Source organism: Punica granatum, chromosome 1 (genome assembly GCF_007655135.1).
Source record: "Punica granatum isolate Tunisia-2019 chromosome 1, ASM765513v2, whole genome shotgun sequence".
Classification (NCBI taxonomy): Eukaryota; Viridiplantae; Streptophyta; class Magnoliopsida; order Myrtales; family Lythraceae; genus Punica; species Punica granatum.
Window position 1 is genome coordinate 46,168,690 of NC_045127.1, and position 17,518 is coordinate 46,186,207.

The 17,518-nt window shown below is 37.3% G+C and overlaps 2 protein-coding genes and 1 non-coding gene across 3 annotated transcripts; 2 read left to right on the forward strand and 1 right to left on the reverse strand.

Annotated features, from left to right (window-relative positions):
• Positions 1-326: 326 nt before the first annotated feature.
• On the reverse strand, positions 327-2,385 carry LOC116193017 (phospholipase A1-Ibeta2, chloroplastic). Its single transcript, XM_031521741.1, has one exon. The coding sequence runs from the start codon at positions 2,161-2,163 to the stop codon at positions 559-561; it is 1,605 nt and encodes a 534-aa protein (XP_031377601.1). The 5' UTR covers positions 2,164-2,385; the 3' UTR covers positions 327-558.
• A 10,220-nt stretch (positions 2,386-12,605) lies between these two features.
• On the forward strand, positions 12,606-12,697 carry LOC116193343. Its single transcript, XR_004154255.1, has one exon. It is a non-coding gene; the product is annotated as a small nucleolar RNA snoR26 (small nucleolar RNA).
• Positions 12,698-14,117: 1,420 nt separating this feature from the next.
• On the forward strand, positions 14,118-17,498 carry LOC116190958 (dual-specificity RNA methyltransferase RlmN). The gene is made up of 9 exons (XM_031520195.1): positions 14,118-14,370; positions 14,456-14,618; positions 14,836-14,946; positions 15,050-15,184; positions 15,414-15,518; positions 16,112-16,281; positions 16,387-16,486; positions 16,829-17,104; positions 17,189-17,498. The coding sequence occupies exons 1-8, from the start codon at positions 14,279-14,281 to the stop codon at positions 17,069-17,071; spliced, it is 1,119 nt and encodes a 372-aa protein (XP_031376055.1). The 5' UTR covers positions 14,118-14,278; the 3' UTR covers positions 17,072-17,104; positions 17,189-17,498.
• The last annotated feature ends 20 nt before the right edge of the window (positions 17,499-17,518 follow it).

Consider the following 17,518-nt stretch of genomic DNA (forward strand, 5'->3'; position numbering starts at 1 on the left):
GTATATGAGTGATTTATTATTAGAAAATTAATTATAAAAATTATTAGAAAAATATATGTTAGAGAATTTAATATTAAGATTATGATCTTAAAACAAAACAAAATCAGCTTTGCCTCGTCATGTGAAATCAACATATTATATGGGAGCTTTCATTAGGCGATTTGTCTTCCCATGAACGTATGATTTGACCGAACTTACGGAACTAGGATAGATGGTATTTATATAACCTACGAATAACATTACCAGATTTGTCAGTGGCCATATGATTCAATAACTGGTGTATATAAATATTTCATATCCTTTGAACCGCCTAAATTTACATATTATTGGACGGTTGATCTGTTTTCCATTGCGTGTTTAGTGCTTGATACCGGAACACATTTACAAATTGTCAGTTGCGCTTTGGAGAAGATAGGTTATGCCATAGTGATAGATTTTGTCCATATGAAAGCTATACACAAAGTTCCATCGATGAGCCACATAAAAAGCTGAGTGTCACACCAGCGCGAACATGATCATTGACAATATTCACTGAAATTCATCAGAGAATACTTATTATTAAGATGGACTAGGCAAACAACTAGGCAATGGGTACTGTCGATAATGTCCTTCCGCCGTCTCGAGATTCAGAGTCAAGGGTCTCAAGGCCTTTGCCTTGCTCGTATAGAGTTTCTTCATGTTGGACCTCTGTTCATTCAGCAGTTTCACCAGACTCCTCTTTGCGTTTGCCCTGAATGGACAGTTCGATGCTGAGAAGCCATCGACCAGGTGCAAGTACGCCTCCAAGTCGTGGCAGCACGCCATGTCGGCGCTTGGCTTCAGGTACGGGGACATCCTTGTGTCCACACGTAGCTCTGTCCCGACATGGCAGTAGTCCCCGAAGATGCCATTCATCACCCCAGTGTCCTTGAGCTTCTGCTCCAGATCCTCGCCTAGGAATACCCCCGGAACTCGGGTGATGAGGTCTTGATCGTTCACGATCCTCATGACCTTGACGTTCCTTGCGGTGACTCGGTCTGCGAAATCCCTGTTGCCAACGCGTGGGCCCCCGAAAGAGAACACCGCGATTGGCGGGGCATCGGGAATGCGCACGCTTAGGTCATCTGCAACTAGCACGGACAATGCCGCACCGAGGCTGTGGCCTGTGACGGTGATGCTGAGGGATTCCCCTTTATACATTTCAACCAGCCGCCGCACCTCCTCTATCACGGACTCAGCCAGGCTCGGCACGTTGGTCCCCTGGGTCTTGTGTAAGCTCAGGAACCCGCATTCCACCTTAGGCTGTGATCTATTGTCACTAGTTTTAAGATTGTTCTCATCATCAATTCCTGGGATTTGAACGAGCTGGGCGCGCATGTTCTCGGCCCACTCAAGGCACGTAGCTGTTCCGCGGAGGGCGATCACGATGTCCCTGCGTCCCATCCGCTGGATCTCCCTCTTGTCGTCACATACTGCCACGTATCCTATCCAGCTAGACTTCTGAGTCATCCATCCCGGAGCCACGTCGTTGACCAATTTGGGCAGGCCGATGGATGATGTTGCATACAGGCTCTTAGTCACTTTATAGCACTTATCCGGGACCGCCACATGCTGCGGTCCCGGAGCAGAATCAGTCGGCATCTCGGGGTTTGAGTGGAACGCGTGGTAGGCTGCCTGTATGAGCTCCCCGTACCTCACCACCTCCCGCCGAAGGTTCTCATCGAGCGGGTCCAACAGTCCGGCCCAGTCCCGGCTCCCGTGATACTCCCGCCACCGGCTTCCAAGGTCGTTCCTTGGGGAATACTGGGGAGTCATAGAAAGGAGCCGCTGGAGCCGGTTAAAGTTCCTAGGGGACATCTCTTCGGCTGCCTTCATCTCAGGCCATATCCGACCCAAGTTCAAGCCGTGCAGGATCCCTCCAGCCCGGGCTGCATCCAGACCATCAGATGAGCCCTCATCATTGGCGGGCTGCGGCTCCTGAGCAGCCAGCAGGGGCTGGTTCCGGAGGAGCTTCTCGAGGTTGGAGAGATGTTTCCTAGTTGAAATGGTCGTGGCAGTGATCGGTTTCACTGCAGATTTTGCGGTTGAAGGGTTCAGCGGGGACATGTTCCGGCACTTGAAGCTAGCAGACCGAGCCTGGAACATCGAAAGACTGTTACCCGGAAGAACCGTTCGCATCGCCATGGTTAAACTCTGAGAAAAGGGAGAGATTTAACAATAAGAGAAGAGAGCAGTTGGAGATGAAGAAAACTGGAAAATCAAGTAGGCTGACTCAATCAGACACCATATATATAGTTTGTACTGTCAACATTGGCCCTTGACTGTGCTCGAAATTACGGAATTTGACCAGAGGTTTCAGGGAAAAGTCAAAATTGAAATTGGGAGCCAAGGGGAGGGGCAAAGATTAGGAAGAGAGAGAGAGGAGGCTAAAGGTTTGACTGTTGCGGGGGGGGTCCGCCTTTTGAAGCTTGAAGCTTGGAATTTAGCCACGGCTTCCCACGTCAGACTGGGACAAGTCTGCGCGTGCATACAGCGTAGAAACGGAATCGTCCTCCTACGGTTCCGCGAACCGCCGTACGTCCAGACAAAATCGTTTGGTGTGTGTGTTGCCACTACGTACCAACAATGATGTTGGAGTTATTCATAAAGTGAATAGACGTACCCCAATAATTAAAGGAAATGTTTTCCGGTGGCTAAAGGAAATGTTTTTATACAATTAATCTCTGATAAATGCACTTAATTTTGAACCATCACAAAAAATAATTAAAATAAATCAATATTTTCTTAATCCTTTGTTATTTGGAGATGTTATGGGAATCTCCTGTCTCATCTTCGTGTTTCACATTTTTGTCTTTCACAATTTAACTTAAATTCGCACTCCGACCCCATACCACACCCAAAAGAGAAGAAGGGATAATGGCAGTTCTATCTTTATAAGATACTCTTACGAATTGCAAAAAAATAAAAAATAAAAAAATTACAAAGTTCTTTGGTTTAAGCTCTACAATGTATAACTATTGACAGATTACGAAGTGGTCGTGCAATGTATCTTTCCATTTACCGCACTTTGTAGGATAATTAATGAATAGTATGTTACTTATATTGTTACATAAAGACTAACATATACTAAACGAAATATATGCAATACATTTTCTTACTAATAATATAACAACAAATAAAGGAATTCTCAGGATCATATATTCTTTCTTTTTTTTTTTTCTTTAGTGTTTCATGAATATAATATAATGAATAGAAATTCTTAACATCTAATAAAATGACACAGATAGTCCCACCACAAATATTGAATCCGAAATCTCTTAGATATTAGGCAGGATCATATATTCTTGCATTGATATATACGAGTTAAGAGGTTCCATATGTATGATACGGTCATGTGTAAATTCTTCACCAATGACGATAAAAAGTCATAAAAGAGAGTTTATTTATCACCACCTCCTCGCAAGCTAAATTTTACACATCATTTATGGCTAGATACATGTTGAAAGTGTGGTATTGTGAAATCCGGTCATAATTATGTTATTTTTTCTCATTGTAAAAGTATCTCCAACAATTAAAAGAAAAATACTCCTCATAGTATAAAAAAAAAGTCTTTTTTTTTTGGGTGAGGAGGCAATTGGGTTATTCAGAACTGACTAATGAAAGCAGTACAAGGCCGACGCACGTGCCATGAAAAGAAGCATGGTGTTACATTGAGGAGGAAGCCTCACGTGCAAGGGATCTAATGGAAGCCGTTTATTTGTGTCCAGAAACAAACCACAAGGCTGCTTCTTCACGGTTAGATGTTCATGAAGTCATCGATAGTTATTGATTTCTTCACTGAATACGGTCAAGGGAGCCATTGCATATATTGAGGAGGTCATTGGCAAAGGGAACTGCGGAGTTTTTTGCTCAACATATGATGTGCACTTGGGGGAGAAAGTTGCAATAAAGAAAATCAACTTTGGATAGAGACTTTGAGAGGGCATAAAATTACTGGCTTCATTAAAATTTAGTTAAATCAAATTTGTGAACTGGTTCATTTAGAGGTACGATTCAATTAATGCAGCCAATTCGACGAGTGGTTTATGGTCAATAACGTGACACTTCCTCATTGGTCCATGCGTGAGAACTAATTTGTAATTATAACACTATTAATGGTTTATGAGATAAAAATAGGAAAATAAAGAATGAAAATACTTAAAAATATATATATAAAATAGACAGTCCATATTAAATAAGGGGTATTTAAGGGCTCATATTGGTTTTATACTGTGTGGAAAAATCAAAATTATCTACTGTAGAATTTGGGAAAAAATAATATGAAAGTTGATTTGAAAAATATTCAAGATTCTAGTAAATATAAAAAGATAAAATTTTCTTTACCCAAAAAAAAGGATAAATTTTTAATTTATTGGAATATTTACGAATGATATCTAATTTTATTAAGTAGTATATATATAGGTAGTGTGATATATGTACATAGATATGTCGCCCCCGCTGACCAAAATTCATGGCTCCGTCACTGAGTAAAATGAAATAGAAATCCTAATATTTAATAAAGGGATATGGGTAGTTCGACTGAGTATCGAACCTTTAACTTTTAGATTACCAGGCGAGATTGTACGTTATTGCGCTATACCGTCTTTATGCTAGTGAGAGAGTTTTTTTCGCAGGGTTAGAGGAAATACTTTGAATATCGAGATTAATAGACTAAAAAGATTGTGTGATCACAAGAGAAGAAAAAAAGACGAAAAGAAATCCACGTGGCCGCCATGTCATTTATAGAATTTTTAAGAGTAAATTACACTTCCCTTGCCTACCGAAAAAAATTACACTTCCTAGATTTCCTCAAATGACACTTATCCCTATTCTTAGAAAAATTTGATACCCCTCTCCCTTGAGGTTTTTTTTTTTTTGGTGTGCACTTAAGTATTCAGAAGTCCAAAGGCTCTAACTAATCCGGTTCGAGCGGGTTGGCCCACTAAGAGAGTAAAAATCTCACAGTATGGATTTTTACATTCAAGATTCGAACTTGGAATCTTGTTTAAGGGGAATAAGTGTCGAATCATTTGAATTAACCAATGTTAGTCCCTTGAGGTTTTCTTAAGTGACACTTAAACCTATTCTTAGAAAAATTGGTACTCCCCAATTTAAAAATGTTGAGTAAAGCCGTTAGAATATTTTGGTTAGATTTTATGATTATTTTATTTTTAAAAATCAAATTAGTAATAATAATAAATAAATAAAAATAGAAAAGCTGCGGGCTTTGGCAAGCAGGCCGGTGGCCGTCGCCAAGCCCTCTGTGACCACTGGCCAGAGTTAGAATATTCTCAATCTCAAAATATTCTAGTTAGTTTTTTAGTAATTTCAAGAATTTAATGAATAAAAATAATAAATAAAAAATAAAAAATAGAGAAGGCATATCGATCATGACTATGAGGGGACGGTTGTCAAAACTGTCCATATCCAGGTCATGCTTCGAAATCATATCACATCTTGGATCTGATGAAATAGGATGAATTAAGGCAGGTGATGAGGTCACTAGCGCCAACCCTTGATCAAGAATGTATAACACTCTTAGATATGCTGTGAAATATTCTTGTTAACTTTTTTTAATAATTTCAAATATTTGAAATAGAATCAACAATGAAAACAAGAATAATGCATAAATAAAGATAAAGAAGTCACGGTAGCCGTAACCCCCAAGGCAAGGTTGTGAGTGGTTAATGGGAGCTCACCAGGTGACCACCATCTCTTTGGGTGAGGTTCACAACTTCTTTGTCTTATCTGTTTATTATCGTAACCATCATCATCATCATTATTTTTTTTTTATATAATTTTGAAATAATTATATAAGTTAATGGAATATTTTAATGGTACTAGTCACTATAGTCAAAGAGGGAGTGTTATTTTTTTCCTAAAAATGGGGCTAAGTGTCGTTTGAGAAAATCTCAAGGATGGAAATGTCAATTTTTCCTCATAATGAGACTAAAAATCATTTTTAAAAAATCTCAAAAGAGGGTAATGTGATTTATCCAAATTTTATTTATATAATCTTTGAACTCTCCTGCCTCCCATTCCACTTGATCACAAATCTCATCATCTTCAATAAGGTCGAAAGAGTAAAGATTATCAAGAGTTTTCTGTTACTCAATGATGAATTGTCGAGTGGGGATCGGCACTAACTTACTTTAAGTGTATTTCCTTTGATATATTGACTGTATATCCTGCTAATTATGAATATTGGACCTACCAATTTTATATGGCGGCAAATCATTGCTAAGATAAGGTTGATATTCCCAAATCATTGTCATGAGGAGCTGAATTGGGTCCTGGCAATTGGCCTTCATTCATTTATTAATAATTTTATTGGAGTGTCGAGCTTCGATTTACTTTATCGGGAGAAAATGTTGGTGAAGACTAATGAAATTTTACCAAACATGTACTCAGAGAGAAAAGCTACAGAGTTTGAGTTGGAGGACTAGATTTTATTGAACACAAATAGACAATCTTGCATATGAAATCCTAGAATTGCATGGGCCAAGAGGTCTAATTGGAAACGATAGCTGTAAGCGTAGCACTTGATTCGATCAGAATATCCGGGTTGCCTTGGCAGTCATTACCGAAATATGGGGGGTCCTTGCAGGTTTAGAACAAGCATGGAATCTCGGGTTTTAGATGCACCATTTGGAAGTTCACTCGGGCTTATATTAATTAGGTGCCTTGTCATATGGTTCTTGTGCCCCGCATCTAATTATTCTAGAATGGCATTGGCATGTTGAGATCAGTCATATTTATCGCGATTTAGGTAAGTTAAGCTAGCAGCTCGATGTAACTGCCCATGCACACCCATTTCTATCAACACTCATTCGGCCCGCATGGGAGCAGGAGCGTTACTTTGAAGATATCATTGTTACAACCTTATCCATCATTGTATTTCTTAGTTTGGTTGTTTTGGGCTATTTTCCGTTGTTTTCCACTGGAAAAAAAATAATATTATTGATATTATTGTGTTATTATGCGTATGATGATTTAAAATTTTCCTCTTCATTAGAGTTTTTTGGTCAAAAAATTCACTCAGCATTACATGTAACATTTATCAAACTTTACTAGAGAAAAAAAAAGTTTTTCAAACTTCAGAGCCCAATCTAAGACAAATCAAATTGTGAGGAGCATTTTGAAATATACGTGAGCAAAAAGCTCTTATATTACCCAAAACCCGTTATTCCTTAAATATAATCCTCTTTTTCAAAAATTGAGATTGTGAGTTGGTTTTTCGAACTCCAGGGGCTACTATGAGACAGCTCAAACCGTCGGGAGCATTTCGAAATCTGCACGACCAATATTAATTATTAGTTATTACCTAAATTTTATAATGGAACATCAAATTATACTTCAAAAATGAATGTTAGTTTTTTAGTCCTTTTAATATCAAAGATAACATTTTGACCCTTAAATGTTTTAATGACGTCACAAATTCATCGGGTCACATGTAATAAAGTATAATAAAATTGGAAGATCGTTTAAGTGTCGATGGCATGTCGTTGAAGTGTCCATGAATTACATGTCGATAATGTGTTGCTAATCTGTCATGCTTATATTAGACCGATTTTCTTTAAAAATCGGTTTTTATGGTTTGGTTCGGTGATGTGGCAATGATGGGTGATGGACGAAATGTGATTGGTACATATGGGGAGAAGATTTGGGAAAAGTGGTATAGTGTTGTAGGCAAAAAATATGAAATGAAAATATGAAGGACTAGAAATACTGGGGATAAAAATATTTAAATAATGAACGGATGAGATTAAAAGTTAGTGAAATCTAATGATTGAAATTAAAGTACTATCATAGAATACAAGTTAGGGTTCTATTGTAGAATCTACCTTATTTTAAGCGATATATGATTATCTTCTCAGGTTATTCGAAGTCGAGATTTATGGGTCACTTTTTTCTAACTTCAAGAACCAATTTGAGATGACTCAAACTGCTGGGAGCATTTTGAGACAGAATAAAAACCACATGACTAAGGCCGGTTATTAGCCAAAAGCCGTTCAGGTTTAGGAACATGGTTATATTTAGCCTAAAGACTAGTTATATTTAGGAGTCTGCTATTTCCTGACCATAAATTACTTCCAGTAAATTTCAAACTTTTGTAATATAGATAAAACCCGACCATCGGGAGCTCAGTTTTCTGTAAACCCCATCTCGTGGTTATTACCCTAGAATTTTGAAGGAAAAATCGAATTAAACGCTTGAAATCGTAAAACAATAATTAAAATTTTTCATCATATGAATATCGTATCATGAACCGGAATCGTATTTTGGACGTGTTATGGTCTTTTACTCGAATTAAACAACGCAACTCTATAATTATTTCTACAAGGATTATCGAAATATACCTATTGAGAACGTACCCTTGTAGATGATTGAAGCCGACCAACCGTGTGGCCTCTAGCCTCATCCACACGGGCTATTCTTCGCCAAGTTGCGCTTCTCCTTGGCATTTGCTATCTACTTGGGTCATCCACTTGAATATGACTTTAAGATGTGCTAGTAACCTTGCAAATCTGATTCGATAATTGATTCCTAATTAACTGACTTAATTAGAATCAATATGTTCTTAGTTTAAACGAACCCTAATGTGTGTGACTAGTTAGGTTCATCACTAAATGGTGATGAGATCATAATATCAAACTTCTTTAACATTACCGGAAACTACATTCCATAACCAATAGCTTAATTCCCAAAATGCCTTTGGTTCCCAAAGGTTATGAGTGACACCTAACAACATATCATGATAATCCATACAATAATGACTATGCGATTTGAACATTCTAATAAATCTATGACCGTATATACTATGCACTCGAGTCCCTTTATTGTAGATCCCGATCTAGTCAAGGTCATGATAAAAGTCAAACCCTATTTATAATTGATCATGTGGAATCTTTGAGCTTCCATTCATAAATCATTAGGACTTAAATTAAAAACTCATTTCTATATAAGTCCAACCAGATTGGCCAAGGATGTCCCGATCAAGAATAAAATTCAAATCCATAGGATCTTTTTCTATTTACTCAGTTCAATGAATCCTTTCTTGAATGGTCACTTGCTTCCATACATAATTAACTAGGACTACTAACGCAATGTGAATCACGGTTTCTCGCGCCTAAATATGAATTTAGACTCGAAGGGAATAGAACATGACTAAACCCTAACAATATGCTGAAAAAAAAGGGTTATAGCAAACTCAAAGTATCATTCATTAATAGGGGTTTCTGAGGTCTCTAGTTCTCCCTTCTGGTATATTGAGATGGACTATATATAGGCCTAAGAAAACTAAGAAACTAAAATAAGAAATTAGAATCTAGGCCCTTACTATGTAACTTCCTAAAATAAAACAAGTAATTATTCCAAAATTGTAAACTTTAGACTCTTGACTCGAACTAAAATTACAAGTAATATATAATTTTAAATATATTTCTATCTAAATTAAATATACTACCTAATTAAGATAATAATATTCTCATTCTATGGATCAAGACATCTCATCTTCCCCTTCCACATCACGAGAATATTTCATTGATATATTCAAGATAGGCTTCTTTGGGCTTGAACTTGTTGATACAGATATGGGCTGAAAATCCTCCACGTCAACTACTCTCTGCCAAAAACCCATGCTTACCACAAGTATATAAGCATAAATAAATCCTACTTCTCTATGTATGAGATAACTATGTTATCTCAAGTCTAAGGACTATATGTACTAATATGGTTTGAAATCTGGATTATATTCATTGACAACAGTAAACCATCATGTGAATATTATCTATACATCACGTTCGATTCACTTATCTCTATAAGCATTTGCATGTCTGTCTTGATATTTAATACCGAATAGCATAAGACTCACTGCTCAATATTTATTAATATTTATATACTAATAATGTATATAGACAGCCGGAATAATAGTGCCCAATCACGATTCCAATGATGACAAACAATTTAAAGAACTTGTACCGGACAATTCCGTCACTCATACTCTCAATTTTTTGAGAATGAAGTATCTATCAAGTATCTTAAGGACTTATTTTAATAAACATAAACAATTCATGAATAATAGAATAAATTTTATTGCTATAAAAAGGAATTATCCAATTACAAATATCGGTGATAAGGCATATAAACTAACAAATGTATCCCAAAAAGAACTAATTTTAATGGTTGTTGATCAAACAAAAAGAAAAAAGTTTTTATCTTTTATACATATAAATTAATAAGAAATCCAGGCGGCTGCCATGTCAATTTATAAGTTTTTTTAGTTCATTATAGCCACTTGCTTCCTAATCCACGTGATATGAGCGAAATTCTTATCTTTGATAAAAGCCGATGCAATAAGTCCAATTTGTTGAAAGATTTCTCATGATTTTCTGATACACAATAATGACGATGTTATCGTCTAGTAGGATCAGCACTAACTTATTTAGCGTACATCGGGCAAATTATGAAGAAGCATGAAGCGCAAGCATTATAAAATAATGGTATATAATTAATTATTGACTGTTAGTTTATCCGTAAATAAGATAAGCCAGAATCTGTTAGTTTATACGGCAAATTATTGTTAAGGAAAGGTTGATAATTTGATCATTATCTCTTGAGGGCCAAAATATGGGTTTGGCAATTGGTCTTTGGTTGATTCTTATTAAACTGTCGAGCTTCCATTGTTAATTGATGTTATGCACTTAGAGGAGTTAGAGTGAAGACCAAAACATGTGCTCATGGAGAAAAATATGGAGATCGAATTAGAGGATATTAAAGTCTAGTACTTACTTTAATTAGTTTTTTTCTCAGTTATAAGGGAAGTCTAGTACAATAAATTATGAATTTTAATTGATAATAAAGAGACACACGTAATCCCTTCATGAAAATTAAATCTAAAACCTCTTAATTATCATGTAAGAGTATACGCTGCTACGTTATACCACTCTTTTCTGAATTGCGTTTCTGCATTTTTCTTATATATGAGACAGGCTTATCATTGAGGCAGTCTCTTTTTGTTTTTGATGAATTTGAGGCCATCTCATTGGACAAGAAATTGAGGTATTTCAAATCTCTTTTTGTTTGGATTATGTCAAAAGCACTCCTAATTTGGTGAATTTTACAGATAACCTGTCATCTTATTTGGCCCGAGGAATTAACAGTATATTGCAGCAAAACGAATAAAATTGTTTTATTACCTAGTGGATAGTGTGGATCATGAACTTATATAATTAAAATATTTTATTAAACACAGGGAGGCATCTCGTAGAAATTTCGAAATTGCAGGGCAGGAGGTCTAATTGGAGATGACAATGGTTAGTGGATTATTGGATTCGCCTGCAGTACTTGGATTACCTCGGCGGGTTGTAGTTGAAATATGGAGGTTCCTCACAAGTTTAGAGCAAGCATGGAGTCTTGGGTTAAGATGCGTCAACTCGGACTCCGACTTAGGGCGAGTGCGGAGTCTTGTGCTCCACAACCTGGGGCGGCCCTAGAAGATTTGTGGCCTAAAGCAAACTCTTATACGATGCCATTTATTTATTTAATGAGATTAGTTTGATGCGATAAATTTAAACATTTTAGCTTTTTGATGCATCGCCTCGCATTTCTTTTATAATTGATAATACAACTAATCAATTTAATCATCGTTAAGACATCGTACATTTTAGGTAAAATTTTATTTATTAATTTTAATTTAGGAAAACCTCTTTCAATCGAAGCAACAGTTGCGATGGATCTTGCACAATACTATGTAGGCAATGAATGCATTTGAAAAGATTAAAATATTTTATGTGATTGAGTGCGTTGAGGGGAGTTTTATCTGCTACGTATATAATTTCTCTCCATATTTTCAATTCCAAACAATATAACTATCATTAGATTTATCATATTATTTTAAATAAATTTCAAGGTTAATGCAATATTTTATTAGAGTAATATACACTTTGCACTCCGACATTTCAGCCTAATAGCACTGTATCCCCCAACCTTTCCAATTTTACTGTACATCACCCGAGCTATTTAGAAAGAAGCAAAGTGCCATTCAGATCACTTTTCCAGCCAACATTTAATTTATTATTATTTTATTAATTTGCGATTTCGATTATTAAAAACTCAAAAATTGAAAAGAAAATGAGCCCATAAGATCGTAAGTTCCTTTATTAATTTTCGAAGCCATTCGCCTGAAGTTCATTTTTCCATTGGAACTCCATGACATCTTCTTGCATATCCTCCAAGCTTCTTGATTGGCATCGATTTGATGACTGCTTGAATAAATTCATCCCTCTATTTCATTTGCATTTGCTATTCTGTTAGACATACTTGTGCTTGGTTATGGGGATTGGCGATGTTATCGATCTCTGCGTTATCTATTTGAAGCTTCCTTCCGATGAAGGAAGTCAACTGAAGATGTCCTAATTGATACTGAGATCCTCCACCCATCGGTATATATTTTGCTGATTGATTGTTATGTTGATCAGACTAGAGATTTATAGCTTGTAGCGCCATTGACGAAGGTTCATGAAAGAGATCCCCACGCATGTAACCTTTGTGGTTCAAACATGCCATTGTCGCTTGAGTTTTAGGGATGAGCACTGGTGATGCGGACTTAAAATCGTTACCCTTGCACTTTGATTGCCACTGAAGAAACTTATGGGTAAATATGTTATTTGAGATGCTCTTCTCCGATCAACTTTTTGGGTTCCTTTTTATTTTTAATTTTCGAATTTTAGTATTTGAAATTAATTTTTAAAATATGAAATTAATAAAAAAAAATTAAATCTTTGTCGAAAAAGTGATCGGGAGTGCACTTTGGTTCTTTCTAAATAGCTCAGGTGGCGTAGTGCAAACTTTGAAAGTTTGGAAGGCACTTTGTCACTACGTCCAAAAGTCAAGATACAAAGTGCATTTGACTATAAGTATAATTATATGAGAGTAAAGAAAGGTGGGTTAATATGATATATAATCTTTTCACAGTTAAATTAAAATATACTTTAATGGGGTTGATGTACTATATAGTTTTTTTTTATATTGACTTAAAAGTACACCATTCCATGTGAATGACTTGAGAGGGCTCCATTGGTACTCTCTTTTAACCTAATTATATAGATATTTTCATGTTCCCCTCATCTCCTAAAGCCTAAAATCTATACTTCTAATAAAAAATGAGGACCTCACAAAAATATTTTCATACTTTTTTTTCGCACCTGAAGACCCCAATTATACATCTCCTATCGATTTCTTTGCGTGTTTTCAATGGAATCGTGCATCCTCAATCCCATATACCGCTATCACTATACATATCTATATATATAATAGGGGAATTTACCTAAAATAATCCATGGTTTACCAGTTTCGTCAAATCTATCATATATTTTTTTTGTTAAATATATTTCATAGTTTACTTTTTGCATCAAATCTATCCCGGTATTATCTTTTCCGTTAACATCTAACTGCCGTGCTAACATGGCACCCATGTGGCAAGTGTGGCTCACTATCACTCCACGTGCCATGTCAGCACGACCGTTAGATGTCGATAGAAAAGATAACGTCGGAATAGATTTGATACAAAAAGTAAATAATGAGATATATCTGACAAAAAAACATAAAATAAATTTGACAAAATGGGTAAACAATAGGTCATTTGGGGATTAAAAAAACCCCTATATAATACAACCTGCTTCCAATATTTTTTTACTCCCAAAAATACCCATGGGCAATCAACTATTTGCTTAGACGCTCGAATGTTCTTCAGCAGATGTCATTCTTCAACAATAAAACAACCATCTGCGACGGTTATTACTCATTCCTCTGTTCCCACTCCTCCTCGGCCATCTACCACTCGATTTCCTTCCTATGCTTGAATAACACCTCTATTAGCACCCACCAAGCCAACCGGCATGAAAGCGATACTTTCAAGGAACTGATATGAAAATGCCAATCGATATGACTCTCTTCTAATAGGAAATACAGGGCCCAGATTACATTTACAGTTCAGTATTCAAACTTCAGGGTCCGATATGAAATAAATCAAACTGCAGAGAGCAGTTTGAGACAGAAGGTAAACCTCACGCCAAACAGTAATTACCTCAAAGCCATTAACGGCGTCCTAACGCCGTTAGTTCTCCCTCCGCCTCCGTCCGCCTCGCGGGTTCACGCTGCGGGGCGGCGCGTTAGCGCGACTGTGAAGTTTTACCCTCCGCCGGAGCAATCGAAGAACGAGAGAGAGGTCAGCGTCAAACCGAAGAAAATCGGAAGCTAGATGACTCTTCGGTCGGTCTTCAACGCCGGCGAGCTCACCGCCGAGTTCGAGAGCTCCGGCGTCAATCAGCACTTCATCCCTCCTATCTGGAGGTAAGTTCTTGATACATGCGGGAATCGTCGTCGGGTAATTCGCTTGAATCTGTGATAGCATGCGTACGTTTCCGTGTTTCTGAAGGCACGTGATTCAAAACCCAAACTGCGAATGGGGTGACATACAGTCGCTGCCGTCGGCGGCGTACGGGGTGCTCCGGACAAAGTTCAAGCCCATGACCTCCTCCCTTCACTCTGCTATCGACTCCAGTGACGAGGTCACCACGAAGCTCCTCATCAAATTGCAGGTAAGGAGTTGAACTTCATTGCACAGCTTCAAGTAGAATTTATGTCTTAGTTGATATCAGAAAATAAAGCGGCAGCCTGCAGAATTGCTATAGAAATGTCGTGGAATGTCCTCTTTGGGGCCAATTTACACCAATGTCTTATAGTTGATAAATGATTTTCGTGTTTAATATGGTATTTGTTTGTTTTTTGACCATTGATCGGCATCGCCATGCTCAGAATGGAGCTTTTGTGGAAGCTGTGATAATGAGGTATGACACTCGCCTTGGGAAATATGCCGGGAAACCCCGACCAGGGGGTCCAAGATCCACATTATGTATATCGTCTCAGGTACTTTTCTGCATCTTCGGGGACATTCCTTTTGTTAATTGATGCATCTCTCCCTCTTGCGTAAAATATAGCCATTCTCTGTTGATATTGGCCAATTTGATAGGTTGGTTGCAAGATGGGATGCAAATTTTGTGCGACAGGAAGCATGGGTTTCAAGAACAATTTAACATCGGGAGAGATCGTGGAACAGTTGGTTCACGCTTCTCGTATAACGCCCATACGCAATGTTGTGTTCATGGTCGGTACTTTTTCTTACCTGTGCGAAATAATTCAATCTTTTGTAAATTTGGGGACAGTCTGTCCAGTTGCCCCGTTCACTATTTGGTCTGCCACTTTTCTTTGATTCCATTACAGTTCTGGTATACTTCTTGTTGATTGGCCCTTATACTTGACTTACGAGTTCAATGAGTTAATTAAGTTGCTGTTCCAGTTAACTGACAATTTTCCCTAGCTTATTTCTTATGCAGGGGATGGGCGAGCCTTTAAATAACTATAATGCCTTAGTGGAAGCAGTCCGGGTGATGACCAGATCACCATTTCAGCTGTCACTTAGGAGAATTACTGTATCGACGGTATTATTAAATTCTGACTTAGCTTGCTGTTTGATATGTGTAAACTTGATTACTAGATATGATTTATGTCAAGTTTTTGAATGGCTCTGCAATGCTCTTTCACTTACCTTATTGTTGTTGTCCTATGAAGTCTTGGAACTTTTTAGTTTTTATCTTTTTTCGTGCATTTGGATTTTGTCTTGCACCAAATCATTTATTGTACTGGATTTCTTAAGTTATGTCTTACATACTTTAGAGATACTGAGTTGGTTCATGCTGTTCATATTCTTAAATCAGCTCTCTTTTCATTAAAACGTCTTGCTAATCTCTTTCAAAGAGTTGATACATGGTAAACAAGAGTGAGTTTTATTGTTAATGATGATGTTTTCTGCTACTTTAGGTGGGTTTTCTTTTCTCTCTGTTGATCGAATAATTGTTTTCAGACAGCAAAGATCCTTTCATCCTACAAATGATTTTTATTGACGTTTTAAAGTTACTGGAATTTATAACCATTGAACAATTAGATTTTTGCAAATTTACATTGAGTTGTCTGCGGAAATGAAATAATTAGTAAAATATGACTGATGCATGTTTAGTTACTGCAATTTGTGTAGGTTGGCATTGTTCATGCTATCAACAAACTTCATAATGATTTACCTGGGTTGAACTTAGCTGTGTCGCTGCATGCACCAGTGCAAGAGATCCGATGCCAGATAATGCCTGCAGCTCGTGCTTTCCCTCTCGAGAAACTTATGAACGCGTTGCAAGTGTATCAAAATAACAGGTGAAATTTATTTATTTATTTTTTCTAATCTGCTGAAACATATATCGACGGCATATATGCTATTGATTTGCTTCTGTTCTGATTAAAATGCCTTTTTATATTCAGCAAGCAGAAAATTTTTATCGAGTATATAATGCTTGACGGGGTAAACGATGAGGAGCTGCATGCCCATCAATTGGGGAAGTTGCTGGATACATTTGAAGTGGTGAGCCATTTTGGCTTATTTATTGTTTTCTTTCTGGAAGCAACTTAACTTAAAGCTTAAGCCGCATATGATATATCTGACAAGTTGTGAGTCACAAACTAGCTGTTCATGTAATATGTTAAAAGTTACAAAAACGTGATCTCTTTTTTGAAGCGGTGTATACAAGTGGCTCTCTTTCCCTCCTTGAGGAAAGAAGTCAAGGAAGTCGAATAATTCGAATTACTTTCAGTTGGTTCAGCGTTGTTATTGCTCACGGTTCCACCTTCATTGATTGATCCTCTATCCTTTATTGGTCTATTTTTGAATCTACTGCTCTTATTCTATTGAGTTGTTCTTGGACAGGTTGTGAACTTGATACCTTTCAATCCCATTGGTAACATGAGTCAGTTCAGAACTAGTAGTGACGAGAAAGTTTTGAGGTTCCAAAAGATCCTCCGGGGTAGCTATAACATCAGGACAACAGTTCGTAAGCAAATGGGTCAGGATATAAGTGGGGCCTGTGGACAGTTGGTCGTTAATGTTTCAGGAAAGAGGTCCCCTGTGAGTGCGGACGTGCCAACTGACATTGAAGATATCTGTATCTGACCGAAACGAAACAGGTCCTCGTATTAGTCCAAGGTATTTATGATCATTCTCACTCTCCCTTACTTGATGAACTACGAAATATCCTGACTACCTCGTCATATATGTTTTTCTTAACAGGGAACCCTGAATTTTCCTGTTATATTTGCGACTTGCGAGATCAGAGGCCAAAGTTTCTCTAATTATTTCTTGAAGGCCAGGAGTGTCTTAAAGCTGAAGATGGCGAGGTTCGCCAAGGGTGAAGCACTCGAGTCCTGAAGAACTTAGTCACAAGAATGGATCTGATCGATCAAGCAGCTGATCTACGGGTTGCCAGCTGCAGTACTTAAATTGATTCATCGCCTTTTCTCACATATGTAATCGGGGATACAATTAGTTTGTCATAAGAAGATCATTTTGCAGGTAAAGCTTCTTCGGGTTTTCGTTCTTATAATTTCCATATGTTTTGTA

What these genes read in the sequence shown, in the direction of transcription:
- LOC116193017 (XM_031521741.1), bottom strand. Translation starts at nt 2,163, where the DNA reads ATGGCGATGCGAACGGTTCTTCCGGGTAACAGTCTTTCGATGTTCCAG.
- LOC116190958 (XM_031520195.1), top strand. Translation starts at nt 14,279, where the DNA reads ATGACTCTTCGGTCGGTCTTCAACGCCGGCGAGCTCACCGCCGAGTTC. An exon ending in TACGCAATGTTGTGTTCATG is followed by an intron (nt 15,185 to 15,413) that starts GTCGGTACTTTT and finishes TTTCTTATGCAG; the next exon opens with GGGATGGGCGAGCCTTTAAA. An exon ending in GGAGAATTACTGTATCGACG is followed by an intron (nt 15,519 to 16,111) that starts GTATTATTAAAT and finishes CAATTTGTGTAG; the next exon opens with GTTGGCATTGTTCATGCTAT.